Raw genomic sequence first — 20378 nt, forward strand, 5'->3', positions numbered from 1 at the left:
ATATGGAAGCCCAACATTGCAGTGTTACAAATTTAATCTACATCCTTTTCTTAATTAAATTAAATATTTTGGAATCCAGGATTGTCATTTAAAACCCACCAGCTCAGCTCTCCACAGGTAGTGTAGTATAGCAATTAACTGCAAGCCAACACACACAAACATGCATTTACACACATACAAATTATTAAGAAGTGCAATGTGAGAGTGGCGTGTTTACGTAGAGTCTACAAATCTTAATGGGATCAGTGCTGCTGTAATGTGAGAATATGGACAAGCATTAAATGAGAAACTCTGGGTTCAAATTACAGTTTCAGGCTCATATACCACGTAAAAACAAGCTGACTCAATTATAATAATATTACTATACATGTATATATGTATATATGTATATGTATATATATATGTGTATATATATATATATATGTATATGTATATATATATGTGTATATCTCTATCTCTCTCTGTGTGTGTGTCTATCTATCTGTTTTGTGTGTGTCTATCTCTCTCTCTCTCTCTCTCTCTCTCTCTCTGTGTGTCTCTCTCTGTGTGTCTCTCTCTCTGTGTGTCTCTCTCTCTGTGTGTCTCTTCTGTTCTCTCCTCTCTCTCTCTCTGTGTCTCTCTCGCTCTCTCTCTCTCTCTGTCTCTCTCTCTCTCTCTCTCTCTCTCTCTCTCTCTCTCTCTCTCTCTCTCTCTCTCTCTCTCTCTCTCTCTCTGTGTGTGTGTGTGTCTCTCTCTCTCTCTCTCTCTCTCTCTCTGTGTGTGTGTCTCTCTCTCTCTCTCTCTCTCTCTCTCTCTCTCTCTCTCTCTCTCTCTCTCTATGTGTCTGTGTGTGTGTCTCTCTCTCTCTCTCTCTCTCTCTCTCTCTCTCCTGTGTGTCTCCTCTCTCTCTCTCTCTCTCTCTCTCTCTCTCTCTCTCTCTCTCTTCTCCTCCTCTCTCTGTTGTGTGTCTCTCTCTTCTCTCTCTCTCTCTCTCTGTGTGTGTCTCTCTCTCTCCTCTGTGTATCTGTGTGTGCGTGTGTGTGTCTGTGTCTCTCTCCCTGACCCCTTTCTGCCTTCTCCTGTTGTGATCTTTCAATACCTTATGCTACAGATGTACTTACAATGCGGTCTGGAGGGGGCGTGCTCCGAATGAAACATTTTATTTGTCCTTTTTCTCCGTGTAACGCCTGCTGGGTCTGTGTGCTGGAGATGGTAGGTGGCCCTGAAACCAACAGTCATATTAAAGTTTGAGGATGAGTCACAGGAATAGACACATGAATACTTAAAATCACTTTCATTTAAGGTCATATGCCAGTTTTGCTCATTTGAGCTCTTGTGATACATTCTATTTGAATTGCTCCTCTGTTCCCGAAGTTGTGAACTCCTGAGGAAGATTGTGTTGTGCTGTGATATGAGCACGCCTCATCCCTCTGTACAGTCTAGCCAAGGACACACCAGGACTAATCGAAGGGCATAAGTGGGGGCCCAGACCTCATTCTCGATCAAGAAAGTGTTGATTTATGGCTGGCTTGATTTCTCCCACTGAGATAAACGTCGCTGGAGAGTGCTACAGCAGTTCTTTGGAGCGTAATCAGGACAACACAGATGGAAAGTGAAAAATGCCATTGTGGGCAGATAACACCGTTGTTGCAGTGTTTCACCTCAAATCAATATGCTTGCAGCAAATTTTTACCCAGAACCAACAGGTCAGTGTATAAATAAAAATTAACCACAGGCTCAGACAAAAACGCAAAACAAAAAGCATAGCAAATTATGTTTTACACTGGGCTCTGATCCAGTTCGCTCATATTTATTGCCCTCTTTTGCAAGTATTTATAACCCACTTATCGATTCATGGTGTAAACAAGGCCAGTCCAATCAGCAGGAACGGCAGGTGAGGACTTGAAGCCAGCATGCGTTAAACCGTGGTCAGGTTAGATCCACTCCGACAAGGGCAGCTCAGCCTAAACGACTGGTCTGCTCGCCATCTGGTCTGAAGGCTGTTCACGCCGGGTCACAGCACTAATATTAAGACAAGCTACCACATGACCCAATTCTGTCTGTCTTGAGTGAGTGCTTCAAGTTCAAAGAGAAAAAACTCAAGTGCTCATGTCAAATTATAGAAAAGCACAGTTAGGAGGCAACTGTTGACATTAATATTTCACTTAAATAGAAAATGTTACAGAGCATGATCCAAATGTGTTTTCTATTTTATACACATACTGAATAAAATTCTGTAGCACTTTACAAAAAGTGGTAGGTAGGTACTGTAGATAAAGTGCAGTCACATTTAAAACTCATCACAATTTAAACAAATTGATGGATTTAATTAAATAAAAAAAAACATGAAACAAGCATAATTACTCTATTCTCGTCTCATCTGTTTTCTTAAATTTAGAAGCAAGCTTTCTACCGAGATGCTCCCAGTAAATGTTTCTGTGTTCTTCCTTTAAGTTTAAAAAGCAGTTCAAACTAAACTTTGGGCACGTCTCTCTTGCGATGGTTACGGTTAAGAATGTAGGTTTGAGGGGGTGGCAAGTGAAGCTGCTTCTTGATTAGCGAGACAACTCGCTTCCCCATCAACTTCCCTCAAACTCCTGCTCTCTGCCATCTCTCTGACGATACATAATTGCAGTTTATTACCTGTCTCTTATTAAAATGAATTAGCATTTTAATGAGCCTGAGCCAGATGGCATGTTGGTATGCTACTGGAGGATTCTGAAAGGGTGCTACTTGTGCAGAGTGAAGGCTCTAGATAATATAAAAACAAATGTATCGAAACCAGAGCCAATACCGGCGTGACGATACTAGTGCAGCTTGTAGGTATTTGCATGAGTTCATTTCAGAACATTTGTAAGTGCAGTGTGTGTCCTAACTTGTGATTAAGAAATGAAACGTAAGTGTGCGGTTTCTTTGAGGTCTGACTATCAACACTGAACAAGATCAATTGCTTGCAGGCGGCAAAGGGCTGGTGGTAGAGGCTGGGGAGGATCTATTCAGTGGATCAGAGCTGCAAATGAGGAATATAATTAGATAGCTTTATCTCACTGGCTCAGCTTGGCTTGAAAGTGTGCGTGTGCGCCTACTGTACGTGTGTAAAAGTGTGTGTGCGCCACTTGCACTTTGTGATCAGTGCATAAACGCGTTAGCGGGCAGGTGGGTGGCACTACAACATCAATGTTAGCAGCAGGGGAGGTAATCAAAATGTTGGGTGCAATGTTTTGCTTGTTCATTTGAGGAGGTGTTAACTGTGCAGTGGACACTGCAATCAGATTACACAACTCCAGAGTGGGTGTCAATAGGCCAGGGCTTCATTTCCTTCCTAAACTGAGGCAGCTGCTTTGAACAGAAGCTCCACATCTTCCCTCCACCTTATTGCAGCGTTTGATTTATTTGTTTCTTTAGTGGAAAACTAAAGGTAAGGTACGTATGATCACTGACCTACATGTAGGTTTCATTCGCATGTACAGTAAATACTGTAGCTATAGAGCAAAATTATGCACCTATGACTGCATAAATGTTTTGAGTGGTACTTTCTTCATTCATTCATCTAAAAGAGATGATAGACTTTGGTTAGAGAGAGATTCTTGTTGCTTGTTATCTATACTGCTGGTCTATACTGTAAGTGACTTGATGACTGGGAGAATTACAGGTTTTACAATAGGCTAATCCTCCTGCTGTTTTATTTCAGTTTTGCATTAGCGGTAGCGAGTCAGGTTGGATGTGGTGTTGAAGTAAAAAATAATTTGATCTCCTCCCTAATTGGCCAGCTGAGGTAAACATTGTTTTTATCTTTGCTAGAAACACACCCTTTGTCAACCTGAGTACTTCAATTGTCTGTTGTAGACTCAATACATATTTACAACAGGGGCCACAACTGTATTTTCCCTCTTTCTTTTTCTGCATGCAGTGCAACAGATACTGTACTGTCTTCACTTCACATCAGGAAATACATCCAAGTAATAAATCAGCACAGATGCCTCAGGCAAAAACTGCTACTATTTTCTTTATTTGTTACACTTAATGCTCCAAATGTGGAAGATGTGATAGCTGTTTAAATATGATTTAGACTACAGAATCAGTCTGTTTGAATGAAGGTCAGGGTAATTCTCCTTCTCCTGATGATTGTTGTTTGATATGCAATTTTTTGTATTGTTTTCTATCTACAAGTTTTTACTTTTTAAAATACTACTCATTTTGCACCAAGTACCCCATTATTATTTTAAAGTACACGTTGGCTTTCCTTGAATAGGCCTAAACGTTTGAATAAACCCTATATCCTTCATATCTTGCTTTTTAAATATAGTGGGCAGGACATTAAAGACATTTTTCCACATATAAAAGCAATGGTACTTGAGTCGAGAGAGAATGTGTTTGTGACGGGGACACATACTGTAATTGGAAAAGTTAGACAAACTCTTCAAGGAAATTCTATCTGTGTGTTTGGTTGGTGGTAAAATGTATGGCGTCTTAAATGCAACTTCGTTCCTTACTATGAACTTTATTGTACAGCCTCATTGCCAGTTTGAAGAAGCATGGATGATAATTAAGTGGGTAAAGGTCATGATCAAGGACTTCCTCCTTCTTACTGACATAATGGTCTTTGTTCCCTCAGCTGCTCAAGTGCAGAGTGAATGCTAGTATTCACAATGTGTCACCCAAAACCCTAGACACATATATGTCACATGTACTGTACAGATTTACTCAAATAACAGTAATACAATATGCAGTACATAATAGTATGTATTACAGTGAATCATAGTGCTAAAGTGTACACAAACTAAATCCTTCCATCATTGTAGATAGCTTTTTTTCAATTCCAGCTGCTGTAAGACAAGAAAAAAAGCCTTGCATATATATTGTATAATATATAAATAATCACATGCATGGGTGTGCACAGCTTGTGCCACAGAAGAATCCACCTAACAGCCACGTACCAAATGCTGAAGAACTTACCATTCTGAAACAGTTCGACTAGAGTAAGCAATACAGTATGTATCCATTAGTGACTTAAACACAAACTGCCTCCCCTGCTAGCTGTTTGATTATAATTAAATTACATTCTTCCCCGGGGAAAGTGAGAATCCTCATGTCTATGTGGTGAGCCACAGTGGGAACCAGTGACACAAAACGGCAACGTGGGGAAAGATAGAAGAAATGACAAATTATAAACACATGTAATTTAAATGATGGCGTTAAGGAATCGGGGGGGATAACTGCGGGGAAAACAAACAGCAAGGAAACAGCAGATGCAGCAGACAGCAGCACATCATGGATGCGCCGTGTCATGGCTGTCTTCCTCGAAAAGCCGCTCATCCATTAAGTTAGTCATTGTCAGAATCACTTGAGTCCCGGTGACTGTCAGTGATGTTGGCACGATGAGAGCTAAGGAATATTCACATTCATCTGTGGAGGAGATGGTGGCATCGGTCAAATCATTGAACCTCGGGAGAGACCACCTCGCACGCCACCACTTCAACCCCGGTGTTTGCCTTTTCACAGGTTTGACAATCCGTTTTGCCTCGAGGAGTGTATAAGAAATGACTCGGATTCCTCGTGTGGATTGGGAAAAAAAATGAGATGAATTTCAATTATTTAGAAAGGGTGAAAAAAAGAAGATGGCTTTTGAATGTCAAATACCAATTCAGGGAGGAAGGTGCAAAATGCAAAAGAAGATGGGAAAGTCTAAACAAAACAAGTAGAAGTTGTCCAGAAGATGCGAGTACGTCTGCAGAGACTAAGTAAACATGCAGAGTCTGCTTTGTTCTATGTTTCCCAATGTTCTTTGGGTTGCTGTGTTCTAGTCTTTATTAAAATAATCCATCTTATTTCTCTCATGGCATCGCTTTCGATCTTCATAGTTGAATGGATCAACATAAGCTGGTGCATTAGATATGTGTTTTCTGTGGGCACATTAATGCTGCAGGAAGGATGCATAGCTGGCTATCGACAGAATGAGACACACTAGAGGTAGTCATTATTTTGCCTTATGCCCTTCTGCATTGATTGCAACTGAAGTCCTGGCTGAAGAGGAAGCTCATTGCAGTTCACAGAAAGTCATGGTTCTGATCTTGTGCTGGAGGGAATGCTGGTATCCCGCTCCCTCTGATATGCAAAGCTAACGCCTGGATTTTGAAAGGAAAATCTTTACACACACTGTTTGCTACTCGTTATATCTTCATCCTCATTTCAGCACCAGTGTTGCTTACAGGCACACTCTTTTGTTAGCTTTCAAAATGTACACTCGTACACTCTGAGCATTAGCCCACAATCTTGCCAGCATCTTACAGCGATTCAGCGTTGTTGTTTTTTTTGTTTTTTTTTTTTCTTTTTGGCCCATGTTGTTTTCAGATGGAGACTCAGAAAATACAAGACATGTAAATCCAACAACTAAAAACCTCTGACACGCCGAAGCTTGCTCCCTGAATATCAAGCACTGATAATGAAGTCATTTGTTTGAGAGTTGCCAGGTCTCCCACCAAGGCTTGTATTCATTAGTCAGTCAGTGCCTCAGAAAAGGCAGCTTCCCTGTGACTCATGCAGAATTTAATTAGCATTTAAGTACATTTCACCTGTTTTTAAAATGTGCGACCGTAACCTGAAAAGACTAAATCTATATTTATTCCTTTTCACATTCAAAGGTGTCACAGAGATGACAGCAGATGATACAGGTCGGTTTTATCTCATTTCCCAATTTGTGTGGGTACTATACACTATGCATTGTACCACACCTTGTACCGTTTTTGAGCCAAGAAGCTGGAACAAAACATAAAATGCTCAGTTCCGACTCCGTTGACAAATTGCCACTATTCGTGCCATTGTTGATCCCACACCTCAAGATTCCCACTTTTAAGTGTGCACATTTGAAAACTCTGTGCTTGTGCATTCACGCCTGGTTTGATTGAAACACATATCAATAATAGAGCTTACCGTTGACTGTGAGAGAAACCTCCTTCTCCCCTGCTCCTACACGTGGAACCACAGCACGGCAAACATACTTCCCAGCATCCTCCTGTCTCACGGATTTCAGTGTCAGGAGGTTTTCATTGCTAAGAACCTGCGGCGAAAAAAGTCAAAGATCATCAGACGCAATGACAGCAAAGGCACCATTGCATTTGAGACAGCAAAAAGGCAGCACTATGGGGTAAAAAGTGCAGCTCTTAATACCTTAAAGGCCACATCCTTTAAATTATTAAAATCCAATTCAGATCTGCACGCAATGAAGTAAAGAGGTTCAGCTTTAGCCTCTGATGTTGACAAACGGAAAGGTGAAATAAGTCTGAATTTGTGGATCAAATTAACAGCAGAGATCGCTCCAGCAATGGCATTTGAGCAAAAGCTGCCATGAATTTATTGTGTTCTTTATAAGTTCATGAGCCGCAGCAGTAATGCCGCCTGGGCTGATTGGTGTAACCATAAATAGGAAGTAAACGCACCACTCCAGAGCCCCTCTTCATCCACACAATGGTGAGAGATGGGTTTCCTGTCCAGGCACAGTTGAACACAGCATCAGATCCAAGGTCCACCTGTAAGGACTGAGGCTCAGCAGCCATGCGGGGACCAACTGTAGATGAATAAACATCATTAACTGTCTGTGGTTTATCTATTAATCAACCAGACTTTGCTCATAAAAAGACAATATCATGCAGGCATAACTAGGAGGCATACAGTCCTAATTAAATGCCACTCACAGTAAACATCAACGTTTCGGCTGATGTTGGTGCTTCCGAGAGCGTTGGTAACTTCGCAGGAAACGGGTTCAGTAAAGAAGGAATGGTCCACAATAACCTCATATGTATCCCCAGAGACCTCACTGATGATATTTCCTCCCTTGGCCCACCTGGAGTGGAGATTAGAAGGCAGCATATGGGAAGATTGGGTTGGTGGGGGGGCGTGGGGAAATGAGGGAGAAGAGGGAAAGGCATTAAGACAGGTTTTCGCACCTCTTTATGTCAATAGCATTCTTTTTTGTATGAATAAATCATCATTCTGGGGGCAGATTTTCTGTGCTGGCTTCAGCATATTTTCGTGGCAGCCCTCCATGCTGTGACAAGCTCCCTGGCGACTTGGAGCAGACAGCACGTTCCTCATTACGCCAGACAGAGAGTGCCAGCTAAGAAAAACAAATCTCGGAATGACAAATGGATAGCTGCTTCACCTTTGAAGACTTTCTTTGACACATACTGTATAGCTCACAACAGCTGACATTAATTAACTGACATCAGATCACATAAGGAACATCTGCTGGTGTGTGAGAGCATTAGCTTCTGTGACGGGGACGGTGACACCCCCCGTGTCGTTAGGTGAGACTTATCCGATGTCCCAGGCAGCGGCGTCCTGCTCTGTGCGGCGACGGTGGCTCTCTGCTGCTTCGACAGACAGGGCCCATTTATAAATGTGAAGCAAAGGCATTTGTGGATGTCCTGGGTCTCTTAGGAAAATTTACACGGTGCTGTGGGACACACAATGCATCACGCATCTAAACGCTGCCATCCTCCACAATAGAGATGTGGCTGCATGCTGATGTGGCAAATGAAAACAATGACAACAAAAAACGGCGCTGTCTCCATTTTTACAGTGCTGCCAGCACCGAGAGCAGTTTTTCAGGATAGGGAGCTCATTTGTTTTCCATGACTAAGCTGGCCCCATGCTTGACTGAAATGCTATCATTTAAATGAGAACAGATTACCTCATTCAATCAGTAAGTGAAGTGAGACAGAATTCTAATTGGGCTTCATGGGATTTTTTTTCTGCCTTTTTTCAGCACTAGACCTTTTCAGGCTCGTGTTCTCGTCTGACAAGGATACAGCAGAAAGCTGCTCAACACCTGTGCTTCCAGAAATGTCGGAATTAGGGCAGATGGGTGCTTTTGGCCTGTCTGCTCCTTTACATAACGGATGTGGTGGCGATACATGCGTAGTAGTTAGTTGTACGGTGTCGCTGTGCGGACTGCATCTCCCCAGGGAGCCTTGGAGAGAATGCACCACACACACTTTATGTAAGTTTTCCGAAAGTCTTAATTTAAGTAGTTTTGCTGTTGAGACCTTTGTATCCCTCGATATAAGCATATATTATATACCGCCCTGTTGCTGCGTTGGTGATATTAAAATAAGTGAACAAACTCTTTAAGTAAACATTTGGACGACCATCATGATGCCAATCATGGCGGTGATACAGCTGCATCGGTATGTAACGTTTTGTCTCCAGCTCGTACTGTGGGAGCAGAGTAAGCACAGATGTTTGGGCAGCGAGCCGCTCCCAGGCGGAGGGTGCTGCTGCCAGGTTCAGGAGCCCTTGACAGCGCTACAGAGAGCAGAGACAGGATGCCGTCATCCGCGGGGAACACGGGAACTCTATTGGTGTGCTGGGCCTTGTCCAAGTCTCATGTCTAAACATAGCTGGCCCAGGGTAACACAAACACCTGCATCCCCTTTGGGAGGTTAGAGGGGCTACTGCGAGCTTACTCAATAGCTGACTCACTTTACACTGCTGTGTCCTATTCAGGGATTTGATTCAGACAAGGGGTGCGAATCCTGTGCGCTCCTGTGTCTGTGTGTGGCTGCACGCGCCGGTTGTGTGTTTGTGTGCGCGCGCTTGTAAGGCAACACTCTTATACAGATAAACAAGTCTGCCATTAATGGAAGGAGAGGATGAAGGAGATGTGGGAGGGGAGGAGGGAGTTTTGTATTTGCCGAATGTGATTAAGGCAATAAAACACTAACAATTAAATTAGGCAGGTATCGGTGCCATCAGCATCGAGACCCACAGTAAATCAGGCCCTACAGTTATTATCAGCATGGTTAAGCACAGCACAGTGTGATTCCATTCTCCTTTACATGCATATTGAAAGTGATGACTAGTGAATTCTCTGTGGAATTTAAATTAAATATGCAGGTGTAATAATAGAAAGCAGTCTGTTTTGAATGGATTTCAATTACAGGTCTGTATAATCAGCCAAGGAATTGAAAAGTAGAAGCAAGTTCTGGTGATATCTGCATATGGATGGCCACAGCTAATGGAAACACACATGCTGTGTCTGGGGAATAGTAGCCATGTCCAAAACAGAGCGCTGCAAGGAGAAAAATGTATCAATTAGTGACTTCCAAAGTTTGCAAAGGAGGAAGGTGTGGTATTTGTAGTGTCAGTCAAATGCAAACAAACAACCCAGCAGTGGAAAAAAATAACTCTAAGAATGTAAGTGTGGGGAGGATTGGGATGTTATTTGCTGCAGTACCAGGCGAAGGAGGGGGTTTGTTGTCGCTCTGTGCTTGGGTGTACGTGTAGACGAGGGACCTGATTTGCTTTGTTTGTTATTCTTTTCCTTTCCTCTGGTGGTATTCTTGTTTGGATGTGAGGAAACCCTCTGTGTCTTCATCAGAGGGTGGTTGAGTGATTGTGATGTGTGCCAGTTAGCTCTCCTCCCATTATAAGCAGTAATGAAGATGTTCCGACCCACTCATCTCCCCTCTTGGCGTGCCTTGACTCCCTCAGTGCCACTCGCACATTACTCTTACTTCCCTCGCACGTTCACCGCCACCTTTCTCTTCCAACTCATGCCTTCACACCAGGTCCAGTCCACAGATATTTCCCTTTGCACTTTCCATTTGAACAAAAAATAATCTTATTACCTTTTTCTGTTTTTTATTAAACCAGCATGGTAATCACAAAGGGTTTATAGGCAGCAGAGTGGATCAACGTCTGTTTGGTGCCTTCACTGTCTTGGGCCTGTGTCTCAAGCGTCCATTGAATTGGAGGATGGCAAAGTGGCACAGTGCACATTGTGAATGGATGGCTCTCTTGGGGATGGAAAGGAGGCCATCCGTCTAAGAACTACTCTGTCCTTGTGCCGTATCTGATCTGGGGTAGACAGAGTGTATTAGCACTGAATAATGGCCCACACTGCTTGACCAGCTTCCTGCTCTCCTCTGCGATATTGCTCTCCAGAGGGGGAATTTGTGGGGGGCTCTCCCTAGTTGATGCCTCTCATGCAAGCATTATGAGGCCCCTACCATGCCCTGTCCTCCAATGGTGCATGGGGTTCCTGAAGCTCTTGTATAAATTGGAGATAAATCCAAGGGGTGAAACTGGAGAAATGGTGGAAACTATAACCTTGAAGTTTTAAAAGTTATTAGCGTCCTGGTTATTATTTAATCCTGCAGTGGATTGTGTCAATGACAGGAGACCAGACAGTAAAAGAGAGGGGAAAGAATGAAGGGAGGAAATAAATTAGAGAGTGAAGAAGTGGTGGTTTTAGTCTCTTTTAGCTCCAACCTCCAACCTTCTTTCATTCTGCAGTTTTCCACTAAAAGAGAAAGTCATCTGAACTGCCATTGCATCTTAGCTCTTGATACCCTGGAGGGAAGTCTTATTCTAGCATTGATCCAGTCTCATAACAATAGAGGTGAAATCCCTGCGCAGGTGCTATAGATGTCCTGTCTCTGCTGTGCACCTACACAATCAAATACAAACCTTGTTTTCCACAATATCACTGCCCTCCCTTCTCCTTTTCCTTTTCAAAAGGGCAGAATCCATCAAAAAAGCAACATCTCTGTTTTGCCACCTGTGAGTGTGTTGTACATCCATTTCATTTCCCAGTACCATTACAAGATTCAGAGCCGGCCAATTCCTTTTGCTATTGATTTTATTCCATTTATTTTTCTCCAGGTTTTTAAAACCTCCCACACAGAAAACCATCTCCTGACAAATAAGTTCAGTATTACACTTCGACAAGGTCGTTTATGGGAATTATTACTTTTCATTTTCTTATTTTGCCACAATTGTGTGTAATAAGACAAATTATTAATGAGTACAATTGAAAATGTGTCCATCAAAAAAGTTCAGAAAACTGATAATTGATGAAAAGAGGGCAACTTTGCGAGTGGTCGGAATACTTTAGGGCAACACTAGAGTGCACAGGGAGTTGTTTCTATGCTAATGTGGTTTGTTTAGCTGGCATCTTTTAACTCTAACTTGTTACTTCATGTACCATATCGTATTTCATTTATAGCAGTGTGTTCAGTGGGTTTGCTTGGCTGTGAATGTTTTGGATTGTAATGGATTAAAAAAAATAATATATTAATATTTGAATACTAACCGAGAATTCCCCCAAATCCTGCCCTTCAGCTGATTTTGCAGAACACATTATGTGCAGAAACTAGTCCGTCCCTTATTTAGAAAAGTGTTGCAGTCCTCAGTCATTTAGATCCCTGATGTCTCACAGAAAGAAGGTTTATTTATTTATTTTTTCTTTTGGGTGAAGTGTAATTAGTTCAGTTGAGTGACTGTGTCTTATGAGAGTGAAGAATGGGGCTTTGGTTTTCCCTTCTGTGCTGTACTGTGGAGCACCAATCTCAGAAAAAGCTGTAAACTTGACAGCTTCATAAGATGTCACACACATAATATGTCCTGCTTTCCTCCAGCACAGTGATAGACATTTAATGTTCAAGGGAGATTATTTGACCATAAAGCAAACAGCTATGCAACAGAGCTGCACTGTATTGCTTTGTTGCAAGCCAGTGGAACATGACAAGGTTTCCCAAATGGTTTCCTGAGGTGTAGTTTCATTAAAAATTTCAGCATGACAGTGTTTTGTGTGTTTCTTTATTTCAAAGTGTAGGCATATATTAAGAAAGTGTTAAGGCATCATCAGAAGGTGTCTGGCAAATATAAGTGTTGAATATAAGAGGAAGTGTTCAACAAAAATAATTTTAGTCAGTTTTCAATGTTGCAGGTACTTGTACGTTTTTGTTTTTATGCTCTCACCTGTAGAGCGTGACAGGTGGGTTGGCCTTCGCAGAGCAGTGGAATTTCACAAGGTTGCCCTCCAGAACAGGCTGAGGGTCCACTGAGAGATTGACAAGAGGCAGATCTGAAATAAGATACACAAAAATTGAATTGACATTTATGTTGCTGAATTTTCTAATGTGCAATCCTAATGCTTTTGTAGCAAGCACAGTCAAACATATTTTAATCAAGTGCCACATTTATTAGGTACAGTATTTTACACAGAGGTGGTTTGGATGAATGTGTGTGCCAAGGCCATGACTCAACAGGTGGCCTGTGTATGAACCCACATTCATTAAATATGCAAAAATGTATCAATATTAGCTTTTACTTTCATGGTGAACATAATGATGATAAAATCCACAAAGCTGTTGCAATTAGCTCCATACGGAACCGTGTTGTGGAAAGTGCAGTTAGGTTAGAAGCGTATTACAGATTTTGCAGAGAAGACAAAATAGACCAAACACATTGACATGCAAAGCGTATTCTCTGTGTTATTCTGGGTGTCTGCATTTGCAAAAATGTTTTCATGTGACCTAAAACTGATCCAAAAGTCTTTTTAAGTAGCTTTCATATGCAGTATTTTAGATACACATGGTGAACGTCTCTTTATCTGGATTGTCTTAGAATACCCTGGTGTGGCGCTTAGAAGAGTTCTGACAACTGATCACAGTTTGTGGCAGCATTTTCTGATGAATAATAGGCAATTACTGCCGAATAATTTGAAGCATTATTTTAATCTTTCCCCCAAACACCTCAGGGTCTAAGCCCAATTATAGAGTAACACTGTAATGTATTTCACAGGTGTGAGAGAGAGAACATGCTATTTTTTGTTCTCATATATTCATTAGCAACATTTTAAGGAGTGAATCAAAGGAAAGCTTGACTTGATAATGAGTTTCAGTAAATGGCAATTTGCAAACAGCGAATAGTTCATAGTGCAATGCACTGCAATTAAAACAACGAGCAACCTCTGTGATACGGTACAATTAAAACAGTTCTTAGAATAACAAGCATTCAGATTATGCAAATGTAATAAACAACTTAATTCATCCTAATTGACAAAGGTGGGATTCTTTTTGAAGATACATGTAATTTCCATATCAATCCAGTCCCATGTGAAACAAACAGCTATTTACCCCACGGAGCCAGAGAATGAATTTCAAGTAGGTGAAGCTGTTTCTAAATGCTCTTTTTAAAGCAGAGCCTAGGAACCTTCATAAGGCTCCTAATGCAGAAATGGGAATTACAAAAATACAAATGACCAATACACTGGATGGAGTGGCTGTGGTTTGGATGGAGCAAATAGTATCCACTGCAACATGGCCAACATTTGATTTACAAGCAGGGTAACACGCTGCTACTGTACCTCCACAGCCTGTGCCATCTGTAGTCCCAGTCACATTCAGTACTAGTTTGGCATCTTGGATAATAAACTATTCGCAGGGGGAAAGACCTGGTTCTGGGTTTGATGCTGATGCAGCCATCTGTTTTACAGGTGTATCTGCTCTGTGTTCAGGAATACTAGTCTTCTAACCAAGGACTGTGTTTGGATGTGGATGAAGAGCAGGAGTGGGCAGAGAGATCCACACAGAATTAACGAAGCACACAAACTGCAACAAAATCAAACAACTGTGGGTGTGTGTGTCTGTATGTGTGTGTGGCTGTGTGTTTGGGCATGAAGCGTAGGAAAACTGCTTTTACCCTGTGGCTGTGCAGATGCTCTGGGCTGGCTCAGCTGCCACAAAGCCCCAGAGAGGAGGTGGTCCAGGTGTCGTATTCCTCCCTCACACCCACACAGACGCACACTATATTTTCCACACCTCCACCAACCACCTTACCTTCAAATACACAAGTTCCACCTGTGCCAATTCTCCCTAGACCAGTAAAGAAAACAACAACATTGTGGATCCTGAAAGACCAAAGGCCACATTGAACCAATAAAGTCTCTCCAGGTACTGAGCAGCAACCTCTGTGTTTGCATAGGAAGGCACATGTTTAAGGAGTGTGTGTGTGTGTGTGTGTGTGTGTGTGTGTGTGTGCGCGCGTGTCTGTCCGTGTATAAAATGGCACGTGGCCGTTATAATAAAACTGGAAACCTAGACATGCCTTAAGGAGGAGCGTTAGTGCCCAGTAGGTGTTTTTGGCATTGCGGGCGGTTAATTGTGTGGACACAAACCTTAGGGGCAAAATGACAGATGTGACAGTGGTGACGGTGGTAATAAAATCTAGCAAGAAGGTGGAGAGTAAAAGAAGAGACAGACATAAAAAGAGAGTGGGGGGATCTGCAGGGTGTGTATGTGCTAATGGACACACTGATGGAGAACTAATTTGAAAATAGTCTTATCTTTCTGGTCTTTTTAAATGTTTTCCCTGGTTTTGACCAGAGACTTTTAAGGACACACAGGCTCATTACTGTAAATCTTTTTACTACTTAAGTTATATTCAAATGTCCAAGGCCTGAAACTGACCATCTCTAGGAAAGACCAGCTTTTGGTAAAGCTACTTTACAGACAGCTGAGGAATTTGCTGGATGGTTCAGACTCCCTGAAGAATCACAGGCAACAGCCGTCATTGCAACAGCTATGAAACGTCTATCAGCAAAGGCCTTGGGTGTGAATCAGAGACCGTCGCTTCCTTAACCTTTGACCCTTCAAATATGACAGACATCTACTTAATAAAGAAGTCCATTTGGCACTTTGATGTATAAATGCATGAGTTACTGAGTGAGTGCACTTGAGGCATCATGCGACATCACATCAATATGCAAGACTGTTAAATCCTCAGATTCGTCAAGAGAGTTCTGGTGAGGCAGAGAGAGAGAGAGGCAGCAAGAGGCGGAGGAATGGATAGATACTGTAGAGAGAAAGGGGGTAGTAGGACTGATCAGCACTGTGAAAACAAGAGGATGAATGAGGGGGGTAGTGTTATAGTTGGCCGACAGCTTTTGATCGGTTAGTTCAAAGTGGAGACCAGATGGTGTTTTTGGAACATTCTTCCAACTTTCCTCTGTTTCCTGGAGATAGTGCCAACATAAATTGTTTTTTCCTTTCTTAAAGCTCAATTTCCAATCTCTCCGGATCACCGTAGACAGCTGTTCTCCACGAGGACCAGCCTCAAACTTGGGGAGTGTCGGCTTTCTCTGAAAGATGGGGAATCTGTTAGTGGGCCATGCGCTTGTGGCTTATAGCCTTAGCAATATGGGCACGCTGTCATATGGTTGGCTGCGTGGAATACTGAAGGAGAGAACAGACCGACTGACAACCTGAGGTCAAGCATATTGGTTGCGAGATAGTCACTGTTGGAACATAAAAGAGTTTAATGAAGACAGATGTTCCGCTATTAATATAACACCTTAAATAGTGAACACTGTTTGTTAGCCGCACATCTGTTAGTGGCCAAATGTTCACCATACATGTAATAATGCCAAAATCATACAGGTTATGTAGATCTATACTGTATATTAGAAAAATGCAGAGTATTTTAGTGCCTCTTCATTTTTAGACTGTTTCTCTCTGTCTCTGATGAATTTGCCATTATCTGCTTGATTAAGCACGGAGAGCATGTAGCTGAGCCAGCTACCAAAAACAAATCCTCCCCAATTGCACATCTGCATGTTCTTTATTAATTAGTCCCAACAAATGGCATTCATTTTCCCCCCGCATGGCTCAGCTTGTTTGTAATGCAAACACATGGAGAACCTTGGCTTTGCTTGTCCCCAGTGTATTTGTTTCCCACTAGGTGTTTGAGCGCGGGTTTCTATTTAGGGCAATGCTGTTTAGATACACAGCTGGACTAGAAAATATTGGAGGAATGTTTTAAGTTGTGTGATGAGGGGGATTGATCTCGACATGCAACTGCAGCATCAGAGTCATATTTCATTGCGCGAGGGGGTTGGGGAGTTTGCTGATTAAAGTTCTAAGAGTGTAATGCAAGTCATGCTGCTGGAGAAAAGAGCTTCGGGAGGTAGCCACCTCTTTGCTATCAAATAATTACAGTGTACTAATGGACTGGTTTGGACAACTGAAGTCAGCAGTCTATCCAGGCTTCTGAATCATTTCTGTTGGCGCTAAATCCCTCTCATTTTGGCAACATCACCAGTACATACTGTATTTAGATGCTAATTTGTCTAACCCTAGGTCAGATAACTCTCTACGTACTTGTGTGGAAATTAAACTGCTGAGGTGGATGTAAATCATAAGCGTCAAAGCGATGACAGAAAAGAAAATGCTGTTGTGAAATGCATTGGATTCCGGTCAGGTTTAAGCTGTTGGTTGCGATGCCGTCGCTCGGTTTGCTTTAAGGATGGAGATGAGGAAACGAGGACACTTACGCCTAGAGGTGAAGCCAAAACAGGCTGAGCATGTTTTAATTACTTTTGTTTCTATTAATATTATCGCACTAATGCGACAATTAGATAACTCTGGGGAATAAAATAAATCAGACTGTTTTTTTCTTCATAGCGGGACCCAAAAAGACAAGCAGTTGGCAATAACAGCATTTAATCAGGGAAAAAAATGTGTAAATGCTCTGTGGACAGTATTCACATTTTCAGGATGTACTCAGTAATTTGGGAGAGTTTGCTTATTTGCTGTCTCACTGAGTGTTAGATGGGAGCATCAATATCAATTTCTCCTCAGTAGCGCTCAATACTAAGCTATCGCACAACGTAGCAGGGAAATATTTGCAAGGCATTAACCCTGCATTCAATAACTCATAATTACCTATTTCTCAAACTATGCAGAAGCTCTGGGTCGAAGCAAATGTGGTTTACGCAGGATAGTTTGGTTTAAAATGTCCTTTATGCCTCCATTTAAAAAGTAGGTCAGAAGTAGTACCTAAAGATCAGTGACTTACAGGACATCAGATCATAATGTAGCTCAGTCTGCTTTTGGAGGGAGAGAAGTGGCTTCAGTGTGCAGGCTGGCTTCAGCAACTTGCTCTCTCCAGCCCTCACCAGGGTCCCACTTAGACTAATAGCAGCTGTTCACCAGAGACTGCCATTTATCCATTCATCTTTGTTATGGGTCTGAGGAACATTGCAGCACTACTTAAAAAACACAGGATCATGACATGGAAATGGAACATGAAATCAAATGCACTCTTTCTCCAAGCACCAGGAGCCCGTTATACACATTAGTTTCAGTGTGCAGACCCTTTATTCATACTATGGTTAAGGTTTCATGTTTTAAATAGCGGAATTGAATGTAGAAAGGGGATAATATATGTGATACTGTAAGACATCATTCAACAATGTACAAGTAGCACGTACAATCTCTTCTGTGCTGGAAAACAGCACAGACACAACTGTGTCTTTAGAACTAGTCTTATATTGAGACAAGCTGGTGGATGTACTAAGTGTCAGCATTCTGTTTTACACTGTCTCCAGTAATCACAGAAACATATGTGCACAGCAACAATACATTACTGAGCAACACTGCGCCTTTCACAGCCGACAGCTTCAGGTGCAGAGTAATTAGTATGTGAATGACGGACGGGAGGTTCAAGTCTGTGAACGGTAGCACATTCAGCAAGGCTACGGAGGAACTTGAAGGTGTTTGTGGACTGGCCGTTCATTTGGGTTCGCTGTGGATTGAAGACGTTTGAGTTAAATTCACGTTTCAAACAGCAATCGTGGTGTTTTTCTAATGTGTAAAGACACCCAGGTGCCTTCTCATGTTCATTGTTGTGTGTTGGCATGGGGGAAGCTCCTTTGAACTCCTCTGAGTCAGCTTGTGTCCAGTCTGTAGTTAATTGTTTCCCATTTTAGGTTGTTCTATTTTAAAATAGACCATAAATGTGTCCAAGAAGCCCATATGTTGTCTAAATTTAGAGGACACGTTTGCAGAACTCTATTTTATTCCACTGAGTGGTGCACTTAGGTACTGTTATTAATGACTCAGGAGGTGAGGAACTGTCTTGTGAGCACATTGTGAACACTTTCACTATGGAAGTATTTTTGAATTGTGTGTACACACAGACACATGGCACAAATATCATTTCTTTTTATAGCTGAACCTTTCAAAGTTATTCACAGGTACAGTACTAAAACTTTGTCGGCCATTGGGGGAGACTGTCTTACTGAGAAATGTTCAAATGACTAAACTATCTTTACAGTGAGTTCAGACTGCTTTGCAGGTCCTCTAAGGATGCAGCCCCTGAACTAGGACACAGCTTTTGTGTGCTGTCTCCTCTGTGTGTCAACAGCTGCTTCCCATCAATATTTACCACTCAGTTGTTCCAGCACACTGCAGTCTTTAGAGGACCAATGACATAGGCCGTACCTGGTGGTGTCTGGTCCTTAAAGAGATGGAGGTCAGGTTTTAGCTGCTTCTATTTCCCTTGGTAATGAGTCCATTATTTATTTATTCAGCATCTGTTTTTCTACGGTTAAAGGGTGTGCTCATTAGTTGCTTGGTTGCATTTGCACGTGGTATTTTGCAGGTTGTTATATTTTGCAACTTTGCCTAAAAGCTTGCAGTTCTTCAGCTGGCTGTAGTTCAGCCAAATAAAGTGATCAAATAATGTGTCATTGAAGTTAAAAAATAAAACAAAAACTGACACACAACAGGAGTGAATCAAAGTTGAATTGCAGAATGTTTCATTTCAGGAGGAGCCTAATTTAGAAGTGGATCTTAGCACAAGCTCCAAAGGCGCTGAAGACTGTGCTCAGCACTTTACCTGTCACGTCTGCGGAGGGAGTCGTAGGAAAGAAAACTAGAGGCTAAGCCTTGCGGGAGACAATTTGGATCACGACAATTAGTCTCTGTCGTCGCTCGCTTTGGTCTCACACTGTGCAAAGTGTTTTCAGGAGCTTTAATTGTGTAAAGGGCACATTTTGGAATGCTAATCACAAATGTGTTGCACTCGTTTATCAGGGTTAAATCATACATTCAGAGGCATGGATGATGCTTTGATGGCAGACGTTTATCACACATCATTATGCATGGTGACAAATCTTTCTACATGTGGGCAGACTTGCCTCTGTCACGGCGTGACAAAGAAACGGTGGGGACAAACGGACCGCGTTGCAACCGCTAGCAACTGTTAATCATTTTTACTCCCGCGCCCGACTCGGCCTGATCGTGCCGTGCCCGCTCCTGCCACGGTTGCCTCTTGTGGTGTACATAATGAAAAGAATGGAGCCGTCAGTCATAATGGCTCTCTAAATAGCATTTTCTGCTTTATTAGTCATACTTAATGGTGTTGAAGGGGCTGTGAGTGATGCAAAATCCCTTTGTTCAAAGCCCTTCTCTTACTGTGAACGCTTCTTGATCGAAAAAAGATTCCCTGACAATTGAGGCTGAATGTGTTTTACACGCTGGGCTTACTTTGCCTATTCTAGAGGGGGATTGTTCATGCTCTCATCAAAAAGATTGATGGTATGAGCACGGAAATAAAAGTGGTGGAGACAGTGCGCGTAGTGCCACAGCGAGCAGGTAGCTGGACCAAAAAACCAGACAATCCCATTCATTTTAGATGGACAGCTTCCTTGATAGCTCGTCACAGCGAACAAAAAAATGATGTGGAAAGTGATGCATCACCAGTCCATCCACCCACCTTATGGGGTATGAAAGCAAAATGGAAAACAATTATAAATACCCATCCAAGCCTAA

General features: G+C 42.1%; 1 protein-coding gene across 10 annotated transcripts in view; it reads right to left on the reverse strand.

Moving 5' to 3' along the window:
- The window catches only part of kirrel3b (kirre like nephrin family adhesion molecule 3b), a 128076-nt gene that overhangs the window by 10727 nt on the left and 96971 nt on the right, over positions 1–20378 (reverse strand). For all 10 annotated transcript variants that reach the window (XM_055514317.1, XM_055514315.1, XM_055514320.1 and 7 more), the window contains exons 7-11: positions 12742–12847; positions 7671–7819; positions 7416–7543; positions 6910–7036; positions 1101–1201 (exon numbers count right to left, since the gene is read on the reverse strand). In XM_055514317.1, coding sequence (XP_055370292.1) covers positions 1101–1201; positions 6910–7036; positions 7416–7543; positions 7671–7819; positions 12742–12847 — 611 coding nt within the window. The remainder of the gene's footprint in view (positions 1–1100; positions 1202–6909; positions 7037–7415; positions 7544–7670; positions 7820–12741; positions 12848–20378) is intronic.

The sequence above is a fragment of the Betta splendens genome, chromosome 13, assembly GCF_900634795.4.
Source record: "Betta splendens chromosome 13, fBetSpl5.4, whole genome shotgun sequence".
NCBI classification, from domain to species: Eukaryota; Metazoa; Chordata; class Actinopteri; order Anabantiformes; family Osphronemidae; genus Betta; species Betta splendens.